General features: G+C 38.6%; 1 protein-coding gene across 1 annotated transcript; it reads right to left on the reverse strand.

The window, feature by feature from the left end:
- Positions 1–12,823: 12,823 nt before the first annotated feature.
- On the reverse strand, positions 12,824–17,685 carry LOC134822395 (V-type proton ATPase 16 kDa proteolipid subunit c-like). Its single transcript, XM_063833433.1, has 6 exons — positions 17,547–17,685; positions 16,386–16,493; positions 16,123–16,173; positions 15,124–15,240; positions 13,964–14,079; positions 12,824–13,768 (listed from the first exon to the last, which is right to left on the reverse strand). The coding sequence occupies exons 1-6, from the start codon at positions 17,632–17,634 to the stop codon at positions 13,745–13,747; spliced, it is 504 nt and encodes a 167-aa protein (XP_063689503.1). The 5' UTR covers positions 17,635–17,685; the 3' UTR covers positions 12,824–13,744.
- Positions 17,686–26,974: the final 9,289 nt, after the last annotated feature.

Raw genomic sequence — 26,974 nt, forward strand, 5'->3', positions numbered from 1 at the left:
GGTAAATAACGCATTAACAGCAAATTGAAGAGCTCTCTGAGCTGGTGATGAGCAGTCACTGCGAAGGACATGTCCAAGCATTTTCCAGCGAGCATATATGTCACTCGCTCTGACAACGGTGTTACACCACAGCGTTCATAAAGTGCTTTATTACTGATAATAATGGGATAAGTCATCTTCAATATTTGACGCAGGTGTCTTCTATGACATGCATCAAGTTTGTCAAATAGGTTCTGAGGGGTAGCCCAGCTATTGCAGTTATAGAGCATAACAGATGTAACGTATGCTTCGTATATCTTAATCTTGGTCTTCAGATTAATCTTAGATCCTTGCATCCAAACTTTCTTGTATTTTTCGAATGCGACATTTCCAAGGATTATACGATGCTGTATGTCTTCTTTACTACATAGCTTAGAGCCTAGGGACACACACTTCCTCCAAGGTTCTCTATTTCTTAGAGGTTCTCCTTTGTTCTTCTGTTTCTGGTAGGAATACTGAAATAGGAGGAGTGTCCTTTGTGCTTGAAACTGCTCTGGTTGCTTCGAACATTCTTCTGGTATCATCAGTGGAGTTGATCGTCTCAGCTAGAAGGTCGGCATGAGCGGTTTCAAGTGTAATAAGGCGCTTTGCAATGTCATTCTTGAGTCTGTTGATTTCCTTACGCAGGATAGTTCTGTCACGCATTTTGTTGTCGTTTAAATGTTGTAGTAATTGGTGTCTCTTTTCTGGCATAGAGACGACTTGTGGGTCTGATGTTCTGTGACGTTTGGCTGTGTTTCTTTTCATACCCACTGTTTCAGATGCAGCAATTTTAACCGCCTCGAAAAGGTTGTTAAAACTTTCAGTGACTGACTGGGCAGATGTATCAGTTTCAATCTTCTGAGCAGCATTTTGTTGAAAAGAACTTTGAACATCTTTGCTACAAACCAATGAGTTGGTGTTATACTGCTTGACTTTGTGTTTGGCAGTACTGTAAAGTTTGTAACGTTTACTGAGGTCAAAAGTTGCTTTTACAATTTTGTGATCAGATTGAAGTTTTGCACCAGCGTAAGACCTAGCGTCAACAAGCAGAGGGGTACTTCTAGATCTACATAAAACATAATCAATTTGAGAAAACCAGGGTACAGACTTTTTGGATCTACGGTCTTTAATCCATCCTGTAAAAGTGTTGGTGTGTCTGCTCGCATGTGAAAATGCAGTGTTGGCTGCATAGAGTCCATTAGTGATCATGAAAGCTAGCAACCTTTCGCCATTTTCGTTACGCCGACCAATACCATGTCTTCCCATGTTAGTTTGAAGACCACTTTCAAAATCTGATTTAGTCCGTTTCCCTAGCCTAGCATTAAAATCACCCATGATGAAAAGTTCATGTCTGGCAGGAATTCTGATAGCTTCCTGGAGCTCACAGTAAAACTCATCAGCAATGCGTGGGTTCTGTATAGATTTGACATTAGTTGGACTGTAGCAGTTTATAATACGGGCTTTCAGTGATGGTTTCCCATGAAACTTTGATGGTAGAGAAAGGTCCATGTATGCTACTCTGTCACTGATTTGATGGTACGAGACAACATTTGATACAAATTTACTGTTGATAATAAAACCGAGTCCGCCATGCCAAGACAACTTCTGGTTAAACAAAAGAAGCCTGTGGTTGCCGGGTATAACAGTGTCTGAGTGTTTAGACACCTTAGTTTCTTGGAGGGCTATAACATCCAAGTTGTATCTGTCGCAATCATTTGCAGCTAGATGCTGCGAGTGTTCCTGACTAATGCCTCTAACATTCCATGTGGCGAAGTGGAGAGATGCCACCGTGAAAAAACCGAACAAAACAAAGCTGAAGAGAAGAACTGTAGGCTTCTTGGAAGCGTCAGACAAAAAGTAAAGAGACAGTACGTGTGCTGGGTACGTGTGTTCTTAGCACTATTATGTGGCTGTGTTAGAATCATGAAACTCTGTCCAGAATTGCTTCTGTGAATCAGTTCCAAAGTTGAAAAGGGTGTTTTTGCAAAAGTGGGGGTCTGGGCTTATACTTTGAGTTTACTTTCCGTTCAACTGAACGACGTTTCTAGGACGGTTTATATATTCGATGGTTTGTGACAATTCCTTGTGTTCCAAATGGACTACTGGTTTTGTTTCATAATCACGTTCCCTCTATGGAAAGCGCCTTAATGAACGAGATGGTAGTCTCTCTACTTGTTTTCCCAACCATAGCTATCTATTATAGAGTGGTACTAATTTAACACTATGAAGGAATTTGTTCGAGTATTGGCTCTTAAATTGTTAGCAGCTGATACTGTTAATAGCAACTGACAAACCTTTACAAAAAGCTCCGTTCTCATCTGAACCATCTGAACAGTCTTCTTTACCATTACAATAAATGTATTCCTCGTTGATACATTGTAGACCACCCGGACATTTTACTTTTCCTCCTTTACAGGTGTAGTCTATTCGGGTAATAGCTCTCTATAGTATAGTGGTACCAATTTAACACTATAAAGGAATTTGTTCGTGAATTGGCGCTTAAATTTTTAGCAACTGATTATGTTGATAGAAACTGACAAACCTTTACAGAAAGATTCGTTCTCATCTGAACCATCGAAACAGTCTGCCTTACTGTTACACATTTTTCTCTCCTTGATACATTGTGAAATGCCCGGACATTTTTCCATTCCCTCTCTACATGTGTAGTCTGTTAAGGTAATAATTATCAATAAATTATAGTGGTACTAATTTAACACTATGGCGTCTATGAAGAAATTTGTTCGTGTATTGGCGCTTAAATTGTTATCAGCTGATACCATTAATAGTAACTGACAAACCTTTACAGAAAGCTCCGTTCTCATCTGAACCATCTCGGCAGTCTTCTTCACCATTACAGTACATGTATTCCTCCTCGATACATTGTAGACCACCCGGACATTTTACTTTTCCTCCTTTACAGGTGTAGTCTGTTTGAGTAATAGTTATCAATATATAGTGGCACTCATTTAACATTATGACTATGAAGGAATTTGTTCGTGTATTGGCGCTTAAATTGTTAGCGGCTGATACCATTAATAGCAACTGACAAACCTTTACAGAAAGCTCCGTTCTCATCTGAACCATCTGAACAGTCTTCTTCACCGTTACACATGTAACCCTCTGAGCTACATTGTAGACCACCCGGACATTTTACTTTTCCTCCTTTACAGGTGTAGTCTGTTTGGGTAATAGTTATCAATATATAGTGGTATTAGTTTAACGCTATGACGAAATTTTTTCGTGTATTGGCGCTTAAACTGTTAGCACTAGCAGCTGATATCATTAATAGCAACTGACAAACCTTTACAGAAAGCTCCGTTCTCATCTGAACCATCTGAACAGTCTTCTTCACCGTTACACATGTAACCCTCCTCGATACATTGTAGACCACCCGGACATTTTACTTTTCCTCCTTTACAGGTGTAGTCTGTTTGGGTAATAGTTATCAATATATAGTGGTACTGGTACTAATTTAACACAAGGAAGGAATTAGTTCGTGCATTAGCACTTAAATTGTTAGCAGCTGATACTCAGTGGCGTAATGACGTTGCCTGTTGTGTTTCTAGAACAAAACAGGCAGTTTTGCTAGTACCGTAGTTAAGTTTTTCAAAATTGTCCCACATACAAACGACGATTCCCCCCCCCCCCCCCCCCCCCCCCCCCCCCCCAGCAGGGTCAGCGGGCCCTTCGTTACGCCACTGCTGTTACTGTTAATAGCAACTGAAAAACCTTTACAGAGAGCTCCGTTCTCATCTGAACCATCTGAACAGTCTTCTTTGCCGTCACACATTATAGAATATTTGTTGAAATCCCACACACATTGTAGACCACCCGGACATTTTACTTTTCCTCCTTTACAGGTGTAGTCTGTTTGAGTAATAGTTATCAATATATAGTGGTACTAATTTAACACTATGACTATGAAGGAATTTGTTCGTGTATTGGCGCTTAAATTGTTATCAGCTGATACCATTAATAGTAACTGACAAACCTTTACAGAAAGCTCCTTTCTCATCTGAACCATCTCGGCAGTCTTCTTCACCATTACAGTACATGTATTCCTCCTCGATACATTGTAGACCACCCGGACATTTTACTTTTCCTCCTTTACAGGTGCCTGTTTGGTAAAAGCTATTTATATAATCGTACTTATTTAACGATTCTGGGGCAAAATTTGTAGTGTTCCCGTTTGTTGCGACAAGGAAACGGCTTTTACATACGTTTCAATGTAAAATTATTTATTATATAGAAGAGTTGAAAGTATTAAAATATCTCCTTATGCTGATAAGAGCCTTTTCCTTGTCGCAACAAACGGGATCACTACCTATTTTGCCCCAAAGTCATTACAAAAATGCGACTAATAAATAATGTTCCGTTCCGAATATTACAGTTACACTAATTTAAAATATTAATAAAGTAAGTTTCTGCTCTTTTCGTAGAAATCCGAAACTTTTCTAGTCTAAGTTTTATTTGATCCGGAGTTTACAGGTGGCTCTTTTCGTAGAAATCTGAAACTTTTCTAATCTAAGTTTTATTTGGTCCGCAGTATACAGGTGGCTCTTTTCGTAGAAATCTGAAACTTTTCTAATCTAAGTTTTATTTGGTCCGGATTTTACAGGTCCGAAATTCATAAAAGCTGCACTTTCAAATTAACACAATCTAACATTTTACCTGGTTGCCGTGGTTGCTGTAAAGATAGCTGGCAGATATTCGATAGCACCAGTAGAAGTTGAATTATCATTATCATGACTGAATATGAATGTGTACAGATCAGCTGAGAGTTTCAAAGCACAAAGTATTGCAGTATTTTTTTAATTAATTTTTTTGATCTCGGTACTTCATTTCGTAAATCCGTCGATATATAATTATGAAATTAACAATTCAGTGACACTGACATGAAATCCAACTATTTTCGTATTTTTCAAAGTTGCAAAAAAACTATTCTTACTTGATGAATTTGACATTGAAAAAGTCAGACATGAGAGAGAGGTTTATTGTTTTTCATTATTGGCATATAGAAGGGCTCAAGTTGAATGCTCCCACTCCCAGTCCCACTATTAAAAAACGCTCGCTCAAATCATTACAAATTCTTGTGAAAAGACCCTGAGGGTATGAAAGTAATCTGATCGGTGTATTTTTGGACGCTGATTCCAAATCACCCCCCATAAAGTAGGGTAAAAATGCTTCCCTGGAGAGTTATGGGCAAAAAACTTTGGTCACATGATCGACGGGCTAGTAAGTTTTTTTTTGTTGTTCTATTTTTAGGACAACAGTAAAAATGTAGGTGGGAATCAAAGAAATTAGCGAGAGTGACAGTCATATGAGAGATAGGGGGTTGTTCCCCTTTTCCCGCTTCCTACAATTAAACTCATGAGCAGCCCCATAAATTGATGGACGATTTGCACCCTTAACGGGTGATACTCGTAAAACATTTGTCCAAGACCGTCGACGAGTCCAACTCGGCGCGCGTCTTGGTAGGTTTTTAAACCTACAATTTTCACCCCAGAGAGGATATGTGTTATAATGGTAGTGGTACTACTAGTACTTCGAGACGAAGCAAGCACGATAGTATATTTCTGGGAAACTCTGTGCATATATATACAAACGATAACCCACTATATTGTATATATCTTAATTAGTTTGATACTGATAGAGGTAAAACTAAATATAGCTCCTACCTTACAACTCGACGACAATAGTGAATAGCCCAGTATCTGAACGAATTGTCATCAACAACAAGAGTAGTACTTACTGGGCGGCGCTCAGCCTGCAGTCATTCCGCCGAATCTTTATATCATTTATGTTTATGAACATAATAGCCTGGGGTCCCCACGTAAGAGTAGTACGAGAGCTTGAATTGTGCAACATATCATTTTTGCAACATGATTGTGCAACATGTTATGGAGATATTTGCAATAATATAACTTGCCGAACTGGAGTGCGTGTCAAACTAAGGTACGTGTACCGTTTTATTTATCCACTATAACAGGCGTTTATAAAGAGTTACAGGCCCTAGGGGGGTAATGTTGCAGTTTAGTCAATACAATTAAACATGATGATCATTATATATATATATAAACTTACAACTTAACAACCTCGATTGTCCAGTCACTCCAGACCAAATATCACAGCTTTGACACACTGTCACTGACACTAGTTGTAGTACACAAAATCTTACTTCACGTGGTGTTTTTAAGTCTCTCGCCTGAATGCTTTTATGCGATAATCTTGTAGTTCTGTTGCCATGGCGACATTTAACAAGCGATAAATGTCGCCATGGCAACAAGATTATCGCATAAAAGCATTGTCATAAATCTGGGCAAAATTCTGATCGCAAAAAATAATTACAAATTAATATAAGATATATATATAAGATCAAAAGACTATAGTAATAAATTAACTGTAGTAAAGAAATTAGACGGAGCTGGTGTGGTAAATTAAGCTTATCGCTATAAGTATAACTATAAATATAATTTGTTAGTTCGACAACACGTCTAGTGGAGCTGATCTCTGCAAAATGAACTACCACAGTAAACTTAGTAACACCAGCTCCGCTATCAACACCTGGAGTAAGAGAGACTTAACTCTGATAGGAAAGTGTACAATTATTAAATCTCTTATTCTTTCCCAGTTCACTTACCTTATCATACCACTAGAAACTCCTGATACTAACACCATCAGTAAAATAGACACTATGATATTTCACTTCTTGTGGGGTTGTAAGAGGGATAAGTTGAAACGTGATATTGTTACTTCTCCTCGTGAATGTGGGGGTCTAGGTCTCTTCTATACTAACGATTTTATTATATGTTTAAAAGTGTCACTTATAGGAAAAGTTATCGATCCTAATTTCCAACATGCCTGGAAAAATATTATCATCAATCAGCTTTTACACCCAAATATACCAACTGTGTGTATAGAAAACTGTCTCACATTAAAGAATACTGGTTTTACCTTTAACCTTCTTCGCCATTATAAGCTTTGGAAGTCTATTTCTTCACAGTCAAGTAAGAGTACAGTCAACCACTGTGTGTGGGGAAGCGACGTAATAACGGACATTGGCTCCAAGCTCTGGAACGATATTCTTATTGATAGAAATATCATCTATCTTTCTGATTTCGTTTCAGAGGAAGGTAACCTCTTAAGTTTTCAGCAATTTCTGAGAAAGTGGGGCCAAACAAGTAGTATAATCTCTTCGACTCAATATGCGAGTATAAAATTGGGAATACGTCGATTTAATAATACCGATACGTTTACAAGTAACATTACATTTATCGATACCCAACTTTCACTTCGCTTTTGGGGAGGTAGGAATACCCCCAACTCTAGAGATACTCCTCTCACTATCAAAGGTAGAAACATTAGAGATACCATGTCTAAGCGTTTAGATCCCAGCACCCTTCCTCCAATGAGGAACTGGAGTGCTAACCTCTCCTCAACGGATATTGATTGGATTAGTATTTTTACGGATATTTTTACTTCTTTCTCAAATAACTTCAAACTTATTCAGTACCAATATAAGCTCCTTCACCGGATTAGTACTTGTCGGTACATGAGATATAAAATGAAGATTGAAAAAGATAGTCCAAATTGCTCGTTATGTAATCACAACCTCGAAACTATCTCTCACATATTTATTGACTGTCCAGCCACAAGCTCTTTCCTACAGGGAGTAAATCTGTTTATTAGATCGAATATTGACGCAAATTATGACGACCCATATCGCCACTATTTGATTTGCTTAAATCACAGAGATAAAAGTGTTAACTTCGTAAATTCGGTTTGCTGTTGGTTTATTGGAAGGAGTTTCCAGAACAAGGAACCCCTATTCTGGGAGCGATATCTTAAACATCTTAAGCTTTTCTTATTAGGTGAAAAACCGGATATTATACGGTGCCTTAAAGACGTTATACCTTGATGACCATTTTATACCCAAAGTACTGGATCCACTATACACTCTTGTTTATTTATTCTCTCGAAATTACAGCCGTGCCTTACCTTTACCCTTTATTTCACAAGTTGTAGCCAGTGGAGTTATCTCCACTACTAGTATTGATATAGAGTCACATTTAAAACCAGTAGTATCTCTCCTTTTTCTCTCCATCTTATGTGCTATTTATTACTCTATATCCACTGACTTTATTCGACGTATTATCTAAAAGAATAAAAAAAATTGTGTGCGTGTGTTTTTATATTTATTTTGCTACGGCGCATGTGAAACCCCAGGGCATCCAGCACCGGAGAAGCTGAAATGACACTCTCTGAACCCTTGGTGCCGCTCAGATTTTCCCTCTTGGCTGGTAAGCCGAGTCTTGATCGATTAACTTAGCTTCTTCGGTACAACACAGACCGGAGGGTACTATTAGCCGCTTTGCCGGTGGTATCCTCCTGGTGTCCTGGGGTTTGGCAGGTTCCTCATTAAAAAAAAAAAAAAAAAAAAAAAAAAATGCCAGGGCTGACTGCCCTGGCATGACCCCAAACTTTATGGAATGGGTAACACCTAGTGAAGAGGAAAATGAACCTGGAGTAAACTACATGAACCTGAAAGCTCACAAACCAGAGAAAAACTACCCTGGGAGACTTATCAGCACTGGATGTAACTCTTACATCAAGAACCTCTCAATATTCACAGCAGAAGAACTAAAGAAGGTAACCCTGCCCCATTGCCTCATGGATTCTAATGATCTACTTATGAAGATGAAAGAACTCAATGAGTCAGGAAGATTGACTGGGAAGACCATCTACCACGTTACATTTGATATTGTAAACATGTTCCCCAGCATTTCAAAGGAGATTGGACTACCAGCCTGTAGAACCTTACTAGACCAAAGAAGTACTAAACTTTTCTCCACAGACTGCGTTATGGAAGCTTTGGAGATAACCCTGGATAACAACATCACTGTTTTCAATGGCAACATGTATGTACAGACAAGTGGAACTGCGATGGGTCCAAATAATGCTTGCCAGTATGCAGACTCAGCTCTCAGCCCCTTGGACAGTAAGATCGTGGAGAGCCAAGAAATCACAACCCCTGAGTTCTATGGCAGATACCGTGACGACATATACATCACCTGGACTGAGTCACTGGAGAAGCTAGACCAGTTCCTACTTTGGCTCAATCAATACCATCCAAACCTCAAGTTTACAATGTCGACACCTTCTACAGAGGGGACTGAATTTCTAGACCTGTTTATTTACTCGAAAAATTGCAAGCTAGAAACTAGGACGTACTGCAAACCTAGTGATGCCCATAGCTATTTACTCCCACAATCCTGCCACCCTACACACATAGCAGAGAATATTCCATATGGAGTAGCACACCGAGTGTTCAAAAACTGTTCAGAGGAAGAAGAGTATTTGAAATGTAAAATTGAATTTAGTGAATATCTAGAAGATAGGAATTACAATAAAGATCTTATCCATAAATCCTTTGAGAAAGTTGAGTTACTTAAACGGGATGATCTGATTTCAAAAAACCTTACAAGCTCTAATAGTAAGAAGAGTGAAAGATGTTTTCCTTTAGTTTGTGATTTTGACCCTAACTTACCTCCAATTGGTAAAATAGTTAACAAGAATAAATTTATCCTTGGCCTAGACCCCTTTTTAAAGTCTGTGATCCAGCCTAGCAAAGTATTTGTTTCATATCGTGGTAATAAAACTATCAAAGAAACTTTAGTTCCGAGTAAACTTTCAGAAGATCGTAAGTATCATGAAGATAGTAATGTTATAGCTTTAAACTCTAACACTGAAAATGTGGCTCTGCCTACTAGTATAGAAGAGGGGGGATGTTATCATTGTAACTCCAGATGTAAAGCCTGTAGAATGTATATTTGTGAATCAAAAACAGCTCAGAGCTACCACTCGGGGTACACTGTTAACATCATTGGACAACTAGACTGCAACACAGTAGGGGTGTGCTATCTAGTAAGGGATAAAGTCTGCAGACGTGCTTCAGTAGGAAGCACAGTTAACAATTTTAAGACCAGATGGCAGAACCACAAATCACATATTAGGAAAGCGGTTAGGAGTTGTGAAATTTCTTGTCATTTTAACGATAACCAGTTCCATAATCTTACCAAAGAGCCCTTAAAAACGTTTGACACTGAGTTATCCGATCAGATAGAGGTTATTATTTTTGAAAAGCTAGATTTTATAAAATGTTTAACCTTAGAAGATAGAAGTAGGGTTGCTAAAGAAAGAGAATCATTTTGGCAAAACCAGCTTATGACCCTCAGTGATTTTGGAGGACTTAATAAACGTAGTGCTCTTAATGAAATAAAAAATTGACCTTTATATGATATGCTTTAATATTAATCTTTCCACAGACACTTGCATTTTGATGTTTACTTTCACCTCTGCATCTTTTGTTTATATCTTATGATTGAATGAGACTTACTCACAAATTTCCCATCTCAGTATTGATCTATTTTTGTCATGTTTTTAATTTACTTCATAGAACAGTTATTTTAATAAACTTGCTTTCAGAATGAGACATGTAAAGATTACACAATCGATAGCTTAATGTGAATTTCGTGTTTTACTGTTTCACTGAATGTCTCAAATATATATATATAATTTGTTATCATATCGTGTGTTGACCATTGTTAATGATCTGGCCCGGCGCGCGCTAACATTTCGAGAAGAAAGCGAAGCGCGCTACTTCGAAGAAATTTAGACGAGTAACATCCGTCAAGGCCGTAATCAACCGTAAGCATTTGAACCCCCCCCCCCCCTTCCCCCCTTCGGCTGATTACGTAATATGTGAACAACCCCTAAGCTTACCAATTTTTACCTGGGGACCTCAGGCTATCATGTTCATTAACATAGAATAAAATTTCGAATAGAGATTCGGCGGAATGACAGGCTGAGCGCGGCCCAGTAAACCAATTTTTGTTGCAATCGGAGGTCGGGAAGGATACTCAATATCTATTTGTTTGAAGAAAATTGTGCTGGCCGAAATTAGCGCTAAAAAACCATCCTACAGTCGGCACGCGCGGCTCACTGTCCACTGTCGATGGCGCAGCTACATACCTAACAATGGTCAAGCTTGACCTCGCGCGCGACATTAACAATTAAGCATGATTTGCACGCGTGGCGCATTCCAATGTTCAAGCAGCTAGCATGGCACGTGACACAATTCAGCCAATCAGAGTACAGGAATCCGCAAAGTTAAAGTTGCACACTTTTGATCGGCCCAAAATGGGACTTTTCTTTGTTTCTGGAGATTTTTTGACGGATGTTACTCGTCTAAATTTATTCGAAGTAGCGCGATGGCAAGTGCTACGAAGTAGCGCGCGCCGGGCCAGATCATTATCAATGGTCAAAAGATTTTGAGATAACTCAACAACTTTGACCATTGTTAATGATTTGGCCCGGCGTTCACATAGCCATGTGTCTACGCGTACTGCGTGACGCTACTTCGAAGAAATTTAGACGAGTAACATCCGTCAATTAATCACAAATCAACAACTACGTTGTCTTAAATTTTCTTCCTGGGGAGGTAACGTTACTTTTATAAGACGAACATGGAACATGTTACAAAAAACCGGAATGTCTCTACTAACTCTTTTACTTTCAAAGTTAGGCCCCATCCAGTAAGGGTTTCTGGGCAGTTTTTTTGCAATATAATGGCACCCCTGTGATTTATATATGCTGGGTCGCAGTACCTTGAAGTTGACGGGTGTTAGTGTTACGCGCGCCAGGTTAGTAAATTATTATTAACAATGAACATGCAATAGTGAATAGCTTCGAAAGAAGGACATCGTTAATCAGTTTACGTTTATAAGCGCCTACTGGATCGGAGGACATCGCCGTTTTGACGCGAACTATCGTTTTTGCAACGAGATCTTTAGAAACTTGGAAAGGTTGACATCGTCAACCAGTGCACAGTGGCGCCCCTTCCCTAATTTTGGCGCGGCGCTCCCCGCCGAAATGCGCCCCTTGTAGGTTTACAACCTACCTGCTACCAGGACGCGCGCCGAGTTGGACTCGTCGACGGTCCAATATATGGAACAGATATTTTAAGAGTATCACCCGACCCGTTAATGCGCCCCTCCCCTTTTGGCACCCCTCCGTCCCTAAAATTGAACAAATTACAAACTAAGGTGAATTTAGAGGATACGCTGGTAAAATCTCTAAAAAAGTGTGTTTCTAGAGCAAGACGCGCAGTTTTGCTAGTACCTCAGTTAAGTTTTTCAAAATTGTCCCACATTCAAACGACGATCCCCCCCCCCCCCCCCTAAGATTGCGGTACCCTTCGTTACGGCACTGTCGTCAACCCTTCCAAGTCATCTAATCCTTATAATCTATTATATTATCTATTATCTCCTCGCACTTCTTATCTCTTCACACAATTTTTTACCCTTCATTCACATCTAGTTTCTCATTTAAGTTTAACAGCTTGTAACTAGTAACGAGCTTAACCAAATCTTTACCTTTTTCGTTTTATCTTCTCACACCGTAACATCTCAGATGACATTGATCGCTCCTTTTACAGGTGAAAACTGTCCATGACCAGTTTTATCTATTTCACACCTGATTGCTGATATCTCACATACCTTTCAGTCGCACAGTTCAAACTTTATTTTATCAGTTATCAGTATCACACGATCACTCCTTAATATGTAGTCTCCTCCCCGAACCAGCGTATTGAAGAGGTCAGCTCGAACCCGTGGTATTTAACTGCAGCAGGGTGCCCACCAATCGTGCTTCCCGGCGAATTTGTATTATTTACACTCAAGAGGCAGTGCTCAGGCTATGCTGACCAATTTAAGTTCGAGAAGGTATACACAATAAGAGGCAATTTGGATGAGTCACATCAAAGAATTTCACACAAATTTATAATGTAGTTCACATGATAAACGATGGCACGTGACATGGGTGAGATGATGACTATAACAAGACGTCGCAGTCACCATGGCAACCAATGTCACGTGCACACGAAATAATACATATTCGTAATAACAATGCGACTATAAAATAATTTAAAAGACCGATTGTGTACCAAAACCAATTGCGAACTTCAGAAAATTTACCATATAGACACAAAATAAGAAATGTTACTTTTCAAATGAGATCCGTCTCTTGGGATGGAAACAAGATAGTGTGTCATGATGTGCAATTTCGGTCGAAAGGATTAATCTTTTTGAACAAATACATTGCAATTGGTCTAGTGTGAAGCCAAGTGTTAAATTCTAAAAAAATTACCTAACAGAATGAAAATAACACGTGACTAGATCTTACAATTCACAGTTTCCTCCGCTATTCTCAATAAGATAAGCAGATACTGTGTGCAAGGTCTCCCCACTACATGCAACGTCTCCCAAAGTGACGAATCTCAATAACGAGGCGAATCAGAAACCCTTTAACACCAGACTAAATTACTAATAGAAATTAACTGTAAAACGGTTCAAGATCTTGAGAAAGCAGATCATGCTATCTATCACTGGATCGTCACACTTGAAGCGAGAAATCCAGCAGATGAATGTTCCAGAATGATCCAGAATGTTCTATACACTACACATTTTGATCTAGATTACATTAAGACGGTAAATGAAAAAGCCTTTCTTTCGAAACCTTTTAAACATATATAGTATTTATACTCGACTGCAAGTATGAGAATGTTGTCTAATTGTTTTCCAATCAACTAATATTTCTTATCACACTACAATATATTTTGATCCTGACCGGCAGGAGTGTTCGTTGAAATGGCGTTAAGAAGTATTTATGACGTTGCTTTGGTGGTAATCTGAAAATAATAGTCATGTTAAATTTGGGATGATACTCGGAATAACAAGACAGAATAAATTTCGTGATCTTCGATTAATCTTTTGAATAGAAAATAGAATTCTCAGTATTTGCCTATTTCCTGGAAAGCTGATTGGCTAATATTGCTATGACGCGAACTTGTAAAAAAAACCACAATATAATCTCTAGTACTCACCCTGATGTGAAGGATGATTCCGACGATAAGACCGTAGAGTCCGAGCACTTCAGCGAAAATAAGGATCAGGATCATACCCACGAACAGTTTAGGCTGCTGTGCTGTGCTTCTCACACCTGTTAAATAAATTGCATTGTGACAACATGATAATATCTTTTAAATGACCAATGTAACAGCTAAGTCTGGACGTTTGGGTTGCGTTACTAACGAAGATAAGATTGGTACAATTCCAGCCGGAACTCTACATCTTTCCTTGAAGCAGAATATTAGAGAAAAGTAGTTATTAAGAAGACATTAAGGGGAATCATATTCTATAGAGATCAGTAGCTCTAGCTCTAGCATCATGCTGATTCATCCATATATAAGTTATTGTTTACTTTATGGTTCATTTTACATGCCACTGAACCCTTCAGAACAATTCTCCGCTTTATCTTCATACCCTAGTAAGAAATATAACAATTTCACACCGGATGTAGCGAGTACACATTACACAACCACGACCTACACCAACATTACAACCCAATTTACAGTGAACATTGCAGTACATCAGTATTATACACGGTGGGTAATTTTCACGATTAAACCAAATTGGGCAAACCAGGCTGATCCCCGGCTCAACTATTGAGGTTAGAGCAAAGTATAAACAGGAAGTCAGATGCTAACCACGCTACTGTTAATCTGGTATCAGCCTACAGATTGTACACACTTACATCCGTAATACGCACATTGTATGGTAATCCTAATGTTTGCAGAATACAGATGCTATTACTGCACAGTTGCGCAACAATCCAGGTATTATGTGGAACAATGAGATGCAGTCATGCAGTCACCCAATTACAATTACTGACTGTTGGGTGGAGCTACCTACTAACAGCTAACTACCTTGGTCATTACCCCTGTTACCCCTGTTACCCCTGTAACCCCTGTCCTAACAATATTAAGCGATCCTAATTCCTACAGCACAGTTCCTTGTGAGAGGTTACAATAAAAACCATGATGTCTGTGGATGTAACGAACACAGTTCAAACTGCCTTTTTACAGCTTCTACACTCTACAGCCTGCAAGTTACAACCATACAAATTACAAACCTGTAGTTGAATCACATTGGCAGCAGTTTTAGCTACACCCACAAACACACAACATTCCAGTAAAACACATACCTGCATCTCCGACGATTCCAATAGCAAAACCAGAGGCAAGTCCACAAATTCCGACTGAAAGTCCGGCAGCAAAGTCGCAGAATGACATGAAGAGGGTGTATTTCGGTGCTGGGTATACTGTTTGTAGGGAGTTAAGGAAAGTTCCAAACATAATTAGATTGATTTTGACAACATTGAATTGTGGCAACTTAGTTGAAATCTGGGTGTGATAGTGAACTGTGAATGTGTAGAATTTTTACGTGGCACTGGTAATAGACATTACACTTACCATCGGCGAATTTGAATATTCAAGGTTAATCGCTTGTTTGGTCAACTTTTTAGCCTGATCATTGATGTTATGAGGAGTACGAGGTGTTCAGTCTTGAAAACCGAACATCCGGGAATCAACTTCCGGGTGTCATGTGATTTTTTATATGATCCGGAAGTACCGCGCGCGATGCGCGCGTTATACTAAATGCTAACTGCTGCAAAAGTGGCATGGTTTGTTCCGGTTCGGTGGGCAGTTTTCCTTGACATGACGGCGCGCGCTATCGACATTCGATTTCCCTCAAGTGATAAACCAGTTATCAACGTTCTACAGCATACTTTACTCAACAAATTTAAAACTTATGACATTAAAAACATTAACCATAAGTCTAAAAGAGCCAATAATCCAGGTATCAAAACGCAGCGACCTAGACCTGGATTATTGCGCACGTGTACAATAAACCAATTATAGAGACTATTATGCAGCACTATAAAGGAACTATATTAATCTATTAATATACCTTAATCTTACTCGCAACTGTTTGGTGGATATTGATACAAGGAGCTCTTTTAATCTCAAACATGTATGACGATTAGAAATTTGGAAAGATTCCAATTGTTCCGAAATTTTTGCGATTTACGTCTTGTATGAATCCTAGGCCTGTGGTTGAGTGAAACTGATCATGATTTTTGTACAATATTGAATGATTTTTTTAAATGCAAGGAATTTTTGATAGCATTTCAAAAGGATACGTGACTGGATGATAAGAGCAGCGACGACAAGACCATAGATAGCCAAGATACCTGAAATATTTCAGATTAAATAACCGAAATTCCAAGCGTTTAATACCAGTATAATAAAAAAATAATATTAAGGTACCAATGCGCTTCAATATAATACACAATTCTTCAATTTTTACTTCAAGACAAGTTCATCATCATTCATAAGTCGGGTTACACCACATGTATTATATTAATAAACTAATAAAATTATTAATAACCATTATTATACTAACCAGCCATAACCACAGGAATGATAGACTTCATAATCAGATCAGGTTTCATTACTGCCATAGCAGAGATACCGACTCCTGATTTAGCTGTTCCATAAGCAGCCCCCAATGCTGAAAGAAATTTATTGTGTATTTGTTGTAAATACTGGCACATTCTAAGTATTCTTGTTTCTAGGCAGTGTAGAATAGTCAAGTTACATGGGACAATATTAGAGCTGATTCTGAAGTTTGAGGAAATGGCTTCTGCTGAATGACGAAATGTGAAATATGATCGCTGTAATAACTAATTCTAAACACCGTTTTATCTGCTTACTGCTACCTCTCATTGCTAATTTCTGTAATGGTGCAGCAGAATGCGCTCCCTTTATCGGAATGTAAATTAAATTTCATGGTTAGCTATGTCCACTTTTACCCTCACATGTTCAGGGTAAACCGCCGCGCCGGCGAAAGAAATATAAACTCTAGTATTTCTTAGAATCTCTCAGTATATCTCGGAAGCAACTTTCTAATTCCTACTTACACGGCTACGCTTATCAGGGCGCTGTGTTCTGCAGAACGCAGATTTTAGTTTTAGAGCATGTTAAATATGGGTGTTTGTTAGTATAGTGAGGCTCATTGACGGTGCTTCATTTGGTGAATTCAATTCTAATGGGGACCCACTCGATACAGCTTTGTGAGACTCTCTTGTGAAAGGTAATCACATTTGTTCAGTGATCTCATCACACACTGAACACATGATGTACCAACAGAGTGTAAAACGAGTGTACATGATAATGATGAATTCTGTGCATTAGCAGGGAAAGTGGAGATAGGAGAGATATAATGAGGGGTGTGGTGATTAAAGCAATTAGGTGTAACTATAATGAAGTGTAATTACCCTGTACTGTGTTAAAATAGGTATGCTAGAAACTAATGACTGGGCGAGGCTGGGTGTGTGTGTGTGTGTCTTAACTCGTAATGCTTCGCTACTTACACACAAGTCATTTTGGCAAGTAGGGTAGCTCATTGTACATATCAACAATTTATCTGCCTTATTTCCCTAAGTTGTACGTATGGAAATATTGTAATATTTAGTAAACGTTGGTCAAGATATTTGACTGTTATGAGGTGTATAACAGCAAAAAAAGTATCGAAACTGTGATAAGTAAAGTGATAAGTGCTTACAACTGAAGATGATAGCTGATGCTGCTCCCATACATCCGAAGAATGGTGCGTAAGCTGGGGCTAAGTCGGAGGTGGTTTCGTCAGCCATTTTGGATTTGTGAGAATGCTATCGAATAATATCGGTTAAAACTGCTTTGCTGAATAAACTGGGTTTAAATAAAGCATTGGGGTTAAATAAAGCATTTTTTGTTTTAAAGCTGTAATATTGAAACTTGGATAATCTCGATGATATCTGTGTAAAATTATGTGTATTACATATTATCATGCTGTAACAAATGCAGTTAGATGATGTTTGTACATCATTTAAAGTTTATGATCGGACGATTGTTTATTAGCCGCACAGAATATGTACATGTTGAATGTTAATTGTTACTTCTTCGTACAGTCAAGTTAGACGAAATAATAAACATTAAACATACACCCTTCAGCGTGTTCAAGAATCAAGCAAACATTGTGCCAAATAGGAACGTGGTGGCGGTCCCAAAAAACAAATGTTTTAAATTGGTAATATTATATTTAAAATGAAAACATTCTTATTAATATTGCTTATAAAAGTTATTTAACTCATGTTAGATTCAACCTGGGCAAAACATATCACATAACGACACGATACTAAATGAGGAAAAGGACGTAGTAAATCATATTATGGGACTTTCCTGATCTATTTTTCAAGGATCGAATTCCCCAACAGGCTCATGAACAACCGAAACATAACAAAAATGAATAATGGATAATGGATATGCATGATTAGATTACAGTTTAGATCATGGTGAGGGAAACTTGAAAGTTAAATCTCTTAAAAAAACCTTACATTAGTTTTTGCTACAATAAGAATGCTGACTGCAGAGATGCTTCGGTGATAAGATACTCACATGACATGTTGTCCAGAAGGAGCGAGGGTAGATACAGACTACAGAGTTGACCATAAAGAAAACAAAAAATGGCAAATTCAGATCATTGTCAGTAAAACGGTCATAAACAGATGTCAGTTGAACTGCATTGTCTCCCAAAATCTACTGTCTGTCTTCCATAGGTCGTCAATGGTAATTTCAAAAGGATACATGGGAAGCACACTGTGCAACATTCCAGCAAGAGCTGGTTCATAGTTCAGAAAGTCATGCCCAAATTTACAATTTCAAACGTCATGTTTGCGGCTGACTAACAGAAAATGGTAGCCAATATTGTACTTTATCAGACATTTTCCAATGAAAGTAAGGTAACCTAGAAATTTTGTTGTAAAAGGATACATCCTTGTGATATAAGAGCTGCTACCACCAAACCATAAATAGCTAAAATACCTGCAAAACATCGAGATTTACTGAGCTTGACAGTTAAATCATAACTCACTATGGTTTTCCTACATTCAACTTTAATTTTTCATCATAATCCTCCCATTGTGAGTTTGTAAAATTACATTTATGTTATGCTAACCTGCCATAACAACTGGAATTATAGATTTCATAATAAGATCAGGCTTCATAACTGCCATTGCAGCAATTCCTGTTCCTGATTTAGCTGTCCCATAAGCAGCACCAAAAGCTGAAAACGAAAAGAAAGTTAAATTAGTTGGCTTAAAGAAGTTTAACCTTTCGAAAGTTTAACTTTTCATAAGCTATAGTATTCATCAGGCAAAAAGTTTGCTATTATGACAAACATTGTACTTTGGTTGAAACAAATAAATGGACTGTTAATTACATGAGAATACTATCGCAGAAGCTGCACCCATGCATCCAAAGAATGGGGAATAAGCAGGAGCAAGGTCGGTAGACATGATTACTTATTCTGTACCTAAAATTGAAAAGTTTTGAAATATGTTTACCTCAACCTTACCAAGGTTTGATTTCTTACCTATATGTTAACATTGGCAAAAACGATGTATGTTCTAAATGAAAAGTTACAAAGTTACAAAAGATATGAACCTTTTTAGAACAAAACTTTGCAATAATAAGATATGACTGTATGTTAGGACAGAGGCGTAACGAAGGGCCCTGCTGACCCCGCTGTGCGGGGGGGCCGGGGGGAGGGGGGGCTCCGTCTTAGGAGGGCGCCAAATTGTCGTTTGAATGTGGGACCAATTCGAAAACTTCACTAGAGTACTAGCAAAACTGCGCGTTTTACTCTAGATACACAATTTTTTAGAGATTTTACCGGCGTATCCTCTAACATCACCTAATCTGTTCAATTTTAGGGAGGGGCACCAAAATGGGAGGGGGCGCCAACAGGGGGGCGCTTTTTCGGCGGGGGGGCACCAACAGGCTACGTTACGCCACTGTGTTCGGAACTTGTTCAGATAAAACAGTTGTAGTGTTATCTGATCCATTTAAAATAAAATTTGCGATTCCTAACAGCTTACAGCTGAACACTCAGATTCAATGAAGACCAAACATTGCAATTTCACGCCTGCCCATTTCAAGTTCAGCATTGCCTGGTTATTCAGAAGTTGTTATATTGGCGATCGCTCCAAAAAACAAGGTTAAAAGCAATTGCAGGTTGTCCCATTACATGTACCACGAGAAGGTCTTACAGAATAAATCTAACCATTTGAGAAACAAATTTTATACAATATACAATTGAGGAGCATTATTATCTATCTTAACAGTCAAGAAAACAACAAATTTTTTTCAAGAAAACAACAAATTTTTATTTAAATCAATTATAGCAACAATTTGAAAAACTTTAAAGCTCTTCTATTACCATGGAATATACTACGGGTATGGTGACTTGGGCTATTGAGTTGTTAAGTAGATTAAGATTAGTAAACCTGCACTTGCATTGTATATTTTATAAAAACTAGAAATTAGGCTTCACGGTAAAATGGAGAAGCAGGCTGATCTTGGAGAGAGCAGACCGTAAAGTTTACGCACCCACCAGGGCTACCTACCTACCCCAGTTGTTCTTTTTGGTTTATCAGCTTGTATTGTTATATTTATGGACCCCAAGTCACCACACTAAGAAGGAGTATGTAAAAAAAATAATAATAATAATGAATTAAGTTAATATCATCATATCTGTTTAAAACAGTAAAAGTCAAGTTGAGGATTGACTTTCCTAGTTAATTTAAAGGTTCAAACGTTTGGGAATATAATAATGTTGGTATTTGTATCTGCTGCAGCAATAATATCGAAATATCATTTGTCTAGAAAATTTTCGCCACTTCAATAGATATTGGGTCGGCAATTTGGTGAGTGAGTGATGAGATGGTTTGGTCTGTGATTGAGTGAGGGGCGATGTGAAAGTTGTGGTAAGTCCAGGTGTTATTATTGTTGATGGATTGAGATCCCAGGATGATACTTTTACAGCGTAATTTAACCAAAGATACAGAAGTAGTGAGGATTTCCCCATTCTCATTTAGAATCCGTTTATGTATGCTATTCCACAATTTGGAGGCTATATAAAGAAAAGTGTTGGTTTTTCTTGGGAGGATTATGACATTGCTTGTATCACGTTTTGATGAGTCTATAGTACAATACAACGAGTATGGAGTGCGAAATTTTTCACAGTGGAAGGGTTCACTGCAGTAATAACCCTCCTAACATCAAAGTACCTTAGCTAACTTAAGTATTAACCTGTGTGTGATGCATAAGCATTTCTTGATTTGATTAAGTGTACCTAATATTGAACTTTGAAATTGTAGTACTAACAAGATAAAGGGTCTGGGTGGTAAAATGATGGTTTAAGAAATTACAATCCGAATAATCCGGAAAATCCGTAAGTAGGAGTTGGCTGAAGAGCAACCCGGCCCTGTCAATCGTTCAGCAAGCAGGAGGTGACCGGGACATGATTTTAGGCCTGACCGGGACCGGGACCGGGATACGAAATGTGACTTGACCGGGACCGGGACCGGGACCGGGACCGGGACTGAGATTATCAATTTACCATGACCGGGACCGGGACCAATAATTTCTGGGATTTCTATCTTACCGGGACCGGGACCAACAATCCAATTTTACCGGGATGACCGGGATGACCGGGAATTGACCGGGATGACCAGGATTTGACCGGGATGACCGGGATTTGACCGTGATGACCGGGACCAAAACTGGTATTCTCATATTGAAAGCTGCAACTTTCATTTACATTATAATTGAAAAAAAAAAACCGTCAATATGGTGCATGGGCCCAATGTACTACACCAATAATGTTCATGTACTGATTACTCAAGTTCACCCTCATTCCTCATTCCTCGATCAATGATCCCTCAAATTATTCAACAGTTTCATTCTCCAATTCCAATTGACAATTGGGCGTAGCCCGAGTTGAAAACTTGATGTTAGTTTGCACTTAAATGAGTTATGTAACGATATTAGTTACCTAAACTAGTAAACTTGTTTAGCAATTTTAAACATTGTTTTATTTGGCTCAGAGGTTGTTGAAAGATGAAATTCACAATGAATGAAAGTAAAAACTTAAAATCACAGTGAATGAAATAATGTAAAAGATCCCGGTCAAAATCCCGGCAAATTTGAGTGATTGACCGGGACCGGGACCGGGACTGGGACCAAGAATCCTGAATTAACCGGGACCGGGATCATAGATCAGCATTTGACCGGGACCGCGACCGGGATGAAAAATTTGACTTGACCCGGTTGACCGGGATCGGACCGGAATAGCTGAAAATTGCCAATCCCAGTACCGGGATTCCCGGTACCGGGAATCCCGGTCACCTCTTGTCAGCAAGGGAACCCATTCTTTGCAATTAGCACTAACAATTGGGATGAAAAGGATATAAGCTGTGAAGGAAGCAGGGAATCGGTCATCCTTTCAGCAATGTGGATTTACGACTTTCAACAAATTATGGTATTTGCAAGCTGGGTGGCGTAATAGTAACACGATCTACCATGAGCTGTGTAGAATGTAATGGTCTATTATAAGTCAGCAAGTTACCAAGCTGCAGATTGGTACAACTTCAGACTGTGATGCACACTCCCTACACCCTGGCTCGTATGAACAACCCCGTACAGCTAGTATACTACTGGTCCATTTCCACAGAGTGGGTTGCGGTTGCTCAAATGAGATAAGCACGACCTCAAGTAGTAAAGGGCAGGTTACCTCCCAACATCAGAAGAGATCTGCCCTTGAATTTTTGGTGTTGGCGGCATTCAAAGGCTAAAGCACTTAATGTAGAACACTACCCAAAACTAAGATGATTAAAAATAGAAAGTTCGTATAAAGATTGAGGAAATTCGGTATTAGCGCTCGATTTACAAAACGTGATTTACAATAAACGGATATGCGCGGCGTATTTGGTATTTTAACATTCTTTTTCCTTGTCGCAATAATATAAATATAATAGTATGAATGGATTGCTAAACAATTTTCAGCATGTTCATCTGCATCATCAAAATGCGACTAAAAATAATTTTCCTCGCCCCGGCCCTGATCTTTATATTAGGTAGTGCGCCATCGAGAGTGAGCCGCGCGCGCCTACTGTAGGATGGTTTTTAGCGCTAATTTCGGCCAGCACAATTTTCTTCAATATTCAAACAAATAGATATTAAATATACTTCCCGACCTCCGATTGCAACAAAAATTTGTAAGCTTACTAATAGATTTACAGTAACTCCGATATCCACCAAATTTTTCGGACAGTTCTGAAAGCCCTACTGGAAGGTTGTCGCCAATTTTAAGAATGATCTCATTCAACTTTCAAGGAACCGAAGATATATCCGAATAATACGACAAAAATCAACGAATTAGGTCAAATTACGCGACTTTTACAGCTAATTTTGCTCCAAAAGCCGCGCACTATCAAATATGGCACATAAGCGAAACTCACTGATTTTTTCAAAAAGGTATGACAAATTTGGTATTGTGCAGTGAAAATTCTCACAGTCTCTAGAAAACAATGGTACAAAAATTTTTAAAATCCGAGCAAGTTTATTTTTATTTTTTTTTCAAACAAGAGAACGGTCACTCCGTCACTTCATTTGGCACCCCCTACCACTACATGGGATCTAAATCTTCAGAAAATGTGCCACCAATTCCTGAGGAACTCAAACCATTATTTGATGAAATGAATAAAGTACAAACTGAACTTTTTAACAAGAGCTACCCGGATCAGCCCCACCTGACGGCCCCGGTTATCAATTCATGTCTCATCAACAGATATGATGGCTCTGATAGTCACCTGCCTAACCATTCAGACCGTGAAGTGACCATCCATCCAGAATCATCAATACTTACCTTGTCTCTCGGCCAGATCTGCAACATCAAGTTCACTGAATGTGACTCTAGAACTGAATCCTCTCTTGAATGTCATGATCGCTCCCTGTACATAATGAGCCGTAGATCTCAAGAAGTTTACAGCCATATGATTGAGCGTGGCTCAATATCAGATGGTATTAGGTATTCGCTGACCTTTCGTGCTGTTAGCTGGACAAATAAAAATTGCACAAGTTTACATGGTGATTCAAACACAGGCTTCTTGCGTTTTGGGTCTGACAAGAGGGGTACCTTTGGCGAACTCATGCCAGGTCAAAAGTTCTGGGCTCCCAGAATTGAAGATATCAACCCTGTGTCCTGCATGGGTTACGCCAATGTGGTGCTCCACTGTGGGATCAATGACGTGAGACAGCCTGATATTAGTTGTGAGAATGATGTTGCTGATTGTTATAATAAACTCAAGCTGAAAATTAAACAAATTAAGAATCTTAGCCCCAGCACTAGAGCTGTTTTTGTTTGTAAACTGCTGCCTACTAAGGACTTAGAGCTGAATGTAAAAGTTAATGCATTTAATAGACTGATTCATTTCGACCTGCTCCCTACATGTAAGGATGTCGTATGTGTTAAGGGTTTCGAAAAGTTTGCCTGCAACTATGGTCTTGCGGACGAACTGTCGAAACAATTCGACAGACATGGTCGACTTGATACACTTCATCTCAACAAGTTAGGGGCAAGAGTCCTTGCTGGACTCATTAAACAATCTGTATTTATTAGGTTAAATGGCGGAGAAGACAGAAGAAAACACATCGGCAAAGTCAATGGACGGCTATACAGCAACGTGGCTAGTGACCCGCCTGCACCGCAGCGGAGGGGACGGAACGGTTAACAGGTATGGTTAATCGTGTTCAAAAGGAAATTTGTAGTCACTGTCTGAAGAATATTGGATTAGGGCTTCCCCACTTTGAATGTTTTAACTGCAATAGTATTCTCCATGCCAAATGTTTTAATCCTTCCAAAGCGCAAGTTATCAATGAAAACTTTTACTGCAACGAGTGTAAACATTCCATATCTAAAAAATACAATCCTTTTAAAGTAATGACCGATCCTGAAGTTAATGACTGTGACCCATGTATCCAAAAGATGTCCGATGCTTTGGAAAACTGTAGATCCTATACAATTAAGGACTTTAACACACATATCAAACCTTGTTTTGCAAGCAACTGCTCCATGATTTTCCAGAACATAGATGGCAATAAAACAAATTTTGATGCCTTTAGCATGGAACTAAACCGATTAGCCGAAAAATTTAAAATTATTGGACTTGCTGAAACCAATATTGGAATAGAGGAAAGCACTGTTTACCATCTTGAGGGGTACAATTGTTTCTATCAGGATAAACATATCAATAAAGCGAAGGGAAGTGGAGTAGCATTGTACTTAAAGGACGAACTTAATGGAGTTGTAAACGAAGAATTATCATGGGTAACCAAAAATCTTGAAACCCTATTTATTACTATTCAACATGATGAACCTGTACATGTAGGAGTACTGTACCGTCCTCCTAGTGGGGACTCCTCAGAGGCACTAAATGAACTTAGAAAAATTATTGAATCATGCCCAAAAAAGAATGCTTACATACTAGGTGACTTTAACATTAATCTACATGATGAAAACAGTAAACTTGTTCAAGACTTTGAAAACCTTATTCTAGGTCTAGGTTTATCACCACTTATTTCTACTTCCACGCATCATAAACCAGGATGTAACGAATCGTGTATTGACAACATACTCACCAACAACATAGAAAACTCTATCTGCTCTGGAACAATTAGTACCTGCATCAGTCACCATCATGCTGTATTCCATATATTCAACTCACCCCTAGTCAGTACTGAGGTTCATGAACAAAACTATTTCCAGTACTATGACTACTGTGCAAAAAATGTGGACAAATTTGTGGAAGTACTAGACAATGAATTAACTAGTGATCCACCAGAAGACTTCAGTAATTTTTTCACTGTATTTAATCATCAACTAGACAGTGCATGTAAACTAAGCCAGCCTAAGTGTTCTAAACGTACTGCTAAGAATAATCCATGGATTACATCTGGCCTGATTGCCTCTATAAATAGAAAACATGAGCTTTATGACCTGTGGAAAAAGGCAGTTAAGAAGAAATGCCTCAACGCCTCTTCAACCAACCATGCAGACTGTCTTACCCTTTGTTTTAATTGTACAAATAAAGTAACACGTCATGAAGAATTTAAGGCACACCGGAAGTTATTAAACCACCTTATTAATTCTGCAAAACGTAAGTATCATGGTGTTAAGATTACAGAATGCGCTGGAGATAGTAAGAAAACTTGGCAGATAATTAATGAACTGCGTGGTAAGAAGAGACGTGAGATTAAACCTAACTTTGTGATAAATAACGAGCGTGTGATTAATCGGCGTGTAATTGCAAATGAGTTCAATAAATACTTTGCCTCTATTGCAGCTAACTTGAACGAAGCATACTCTGGTGACTTCTTAAGAATAAATTCCCTGCCGTCATTTACTGATTACCTGCCCACATCAGTTACGTCCAGTATTTTTCTTTGTGATTGTGACTGTATTGAGATTAAAGAGATCATAAACGAACTAAAAAACGGGAAATCTAGTGACATACCTATTCATGTGATCAAGAAGTCGTGTCAAATTACTGCACCGTACTTAGCTAGATACTTTAATAAATGCATGCAAGAAGGCCACTTTCCCGATGAATTAAAAACTGGGAGAATCAGCCCCATTTACAAAAAAGAAGATGAACAGCTTTTAGAAAACTATAGACCAGTATCAACTCTACCTGTATTCGGGAAAATTCTAGAAAAGTTAATATATAAGCGGCTCTATAGTTTCCTTACTTCCAAGGGTATAATACATGAAAACCAGTTCGGCTTTAGAAAAGGACACTCCACCAGCCATGCACTGAACTACTCTGTAGAACATATAGAATCGTTAATTAGTAAAAAGCAACATGTCCTAGGGGTCTTTATCGATCTCTCAAAAGCCTTTGACACTCTAGACCACTGTAAACTAACTACAAAATTAAACAACTATGGCATAAGAGGAAATGCTCTGAATCTTATCTCTAGTTATTTGTCTAATAGGAAACAATTTGTAAACGTTTTGGATACCAAATCTGATGAATTACCGGTTGAATTCGGGGTCCCTCAGGGTAGTGTATTAGGACCTCTACTTTTCCTACTGTACATCAATGACATATG

Source organism: Bolinopsis microptera, chromosome 10 (assembly GCF_026151205.1).
Source record: "Bolinopsis microptera isolate Bmic1 chromosome 10, MBARI_Bmic_1.0, whole genome shotgun sequence".
NCBI classification, from domain to species: Eukaryota; Metazoa; Ctenophora; class Tentaculata; order Lobata; family Bolinopsidae; genus Bolinopsis; species Bolinopsis microptera.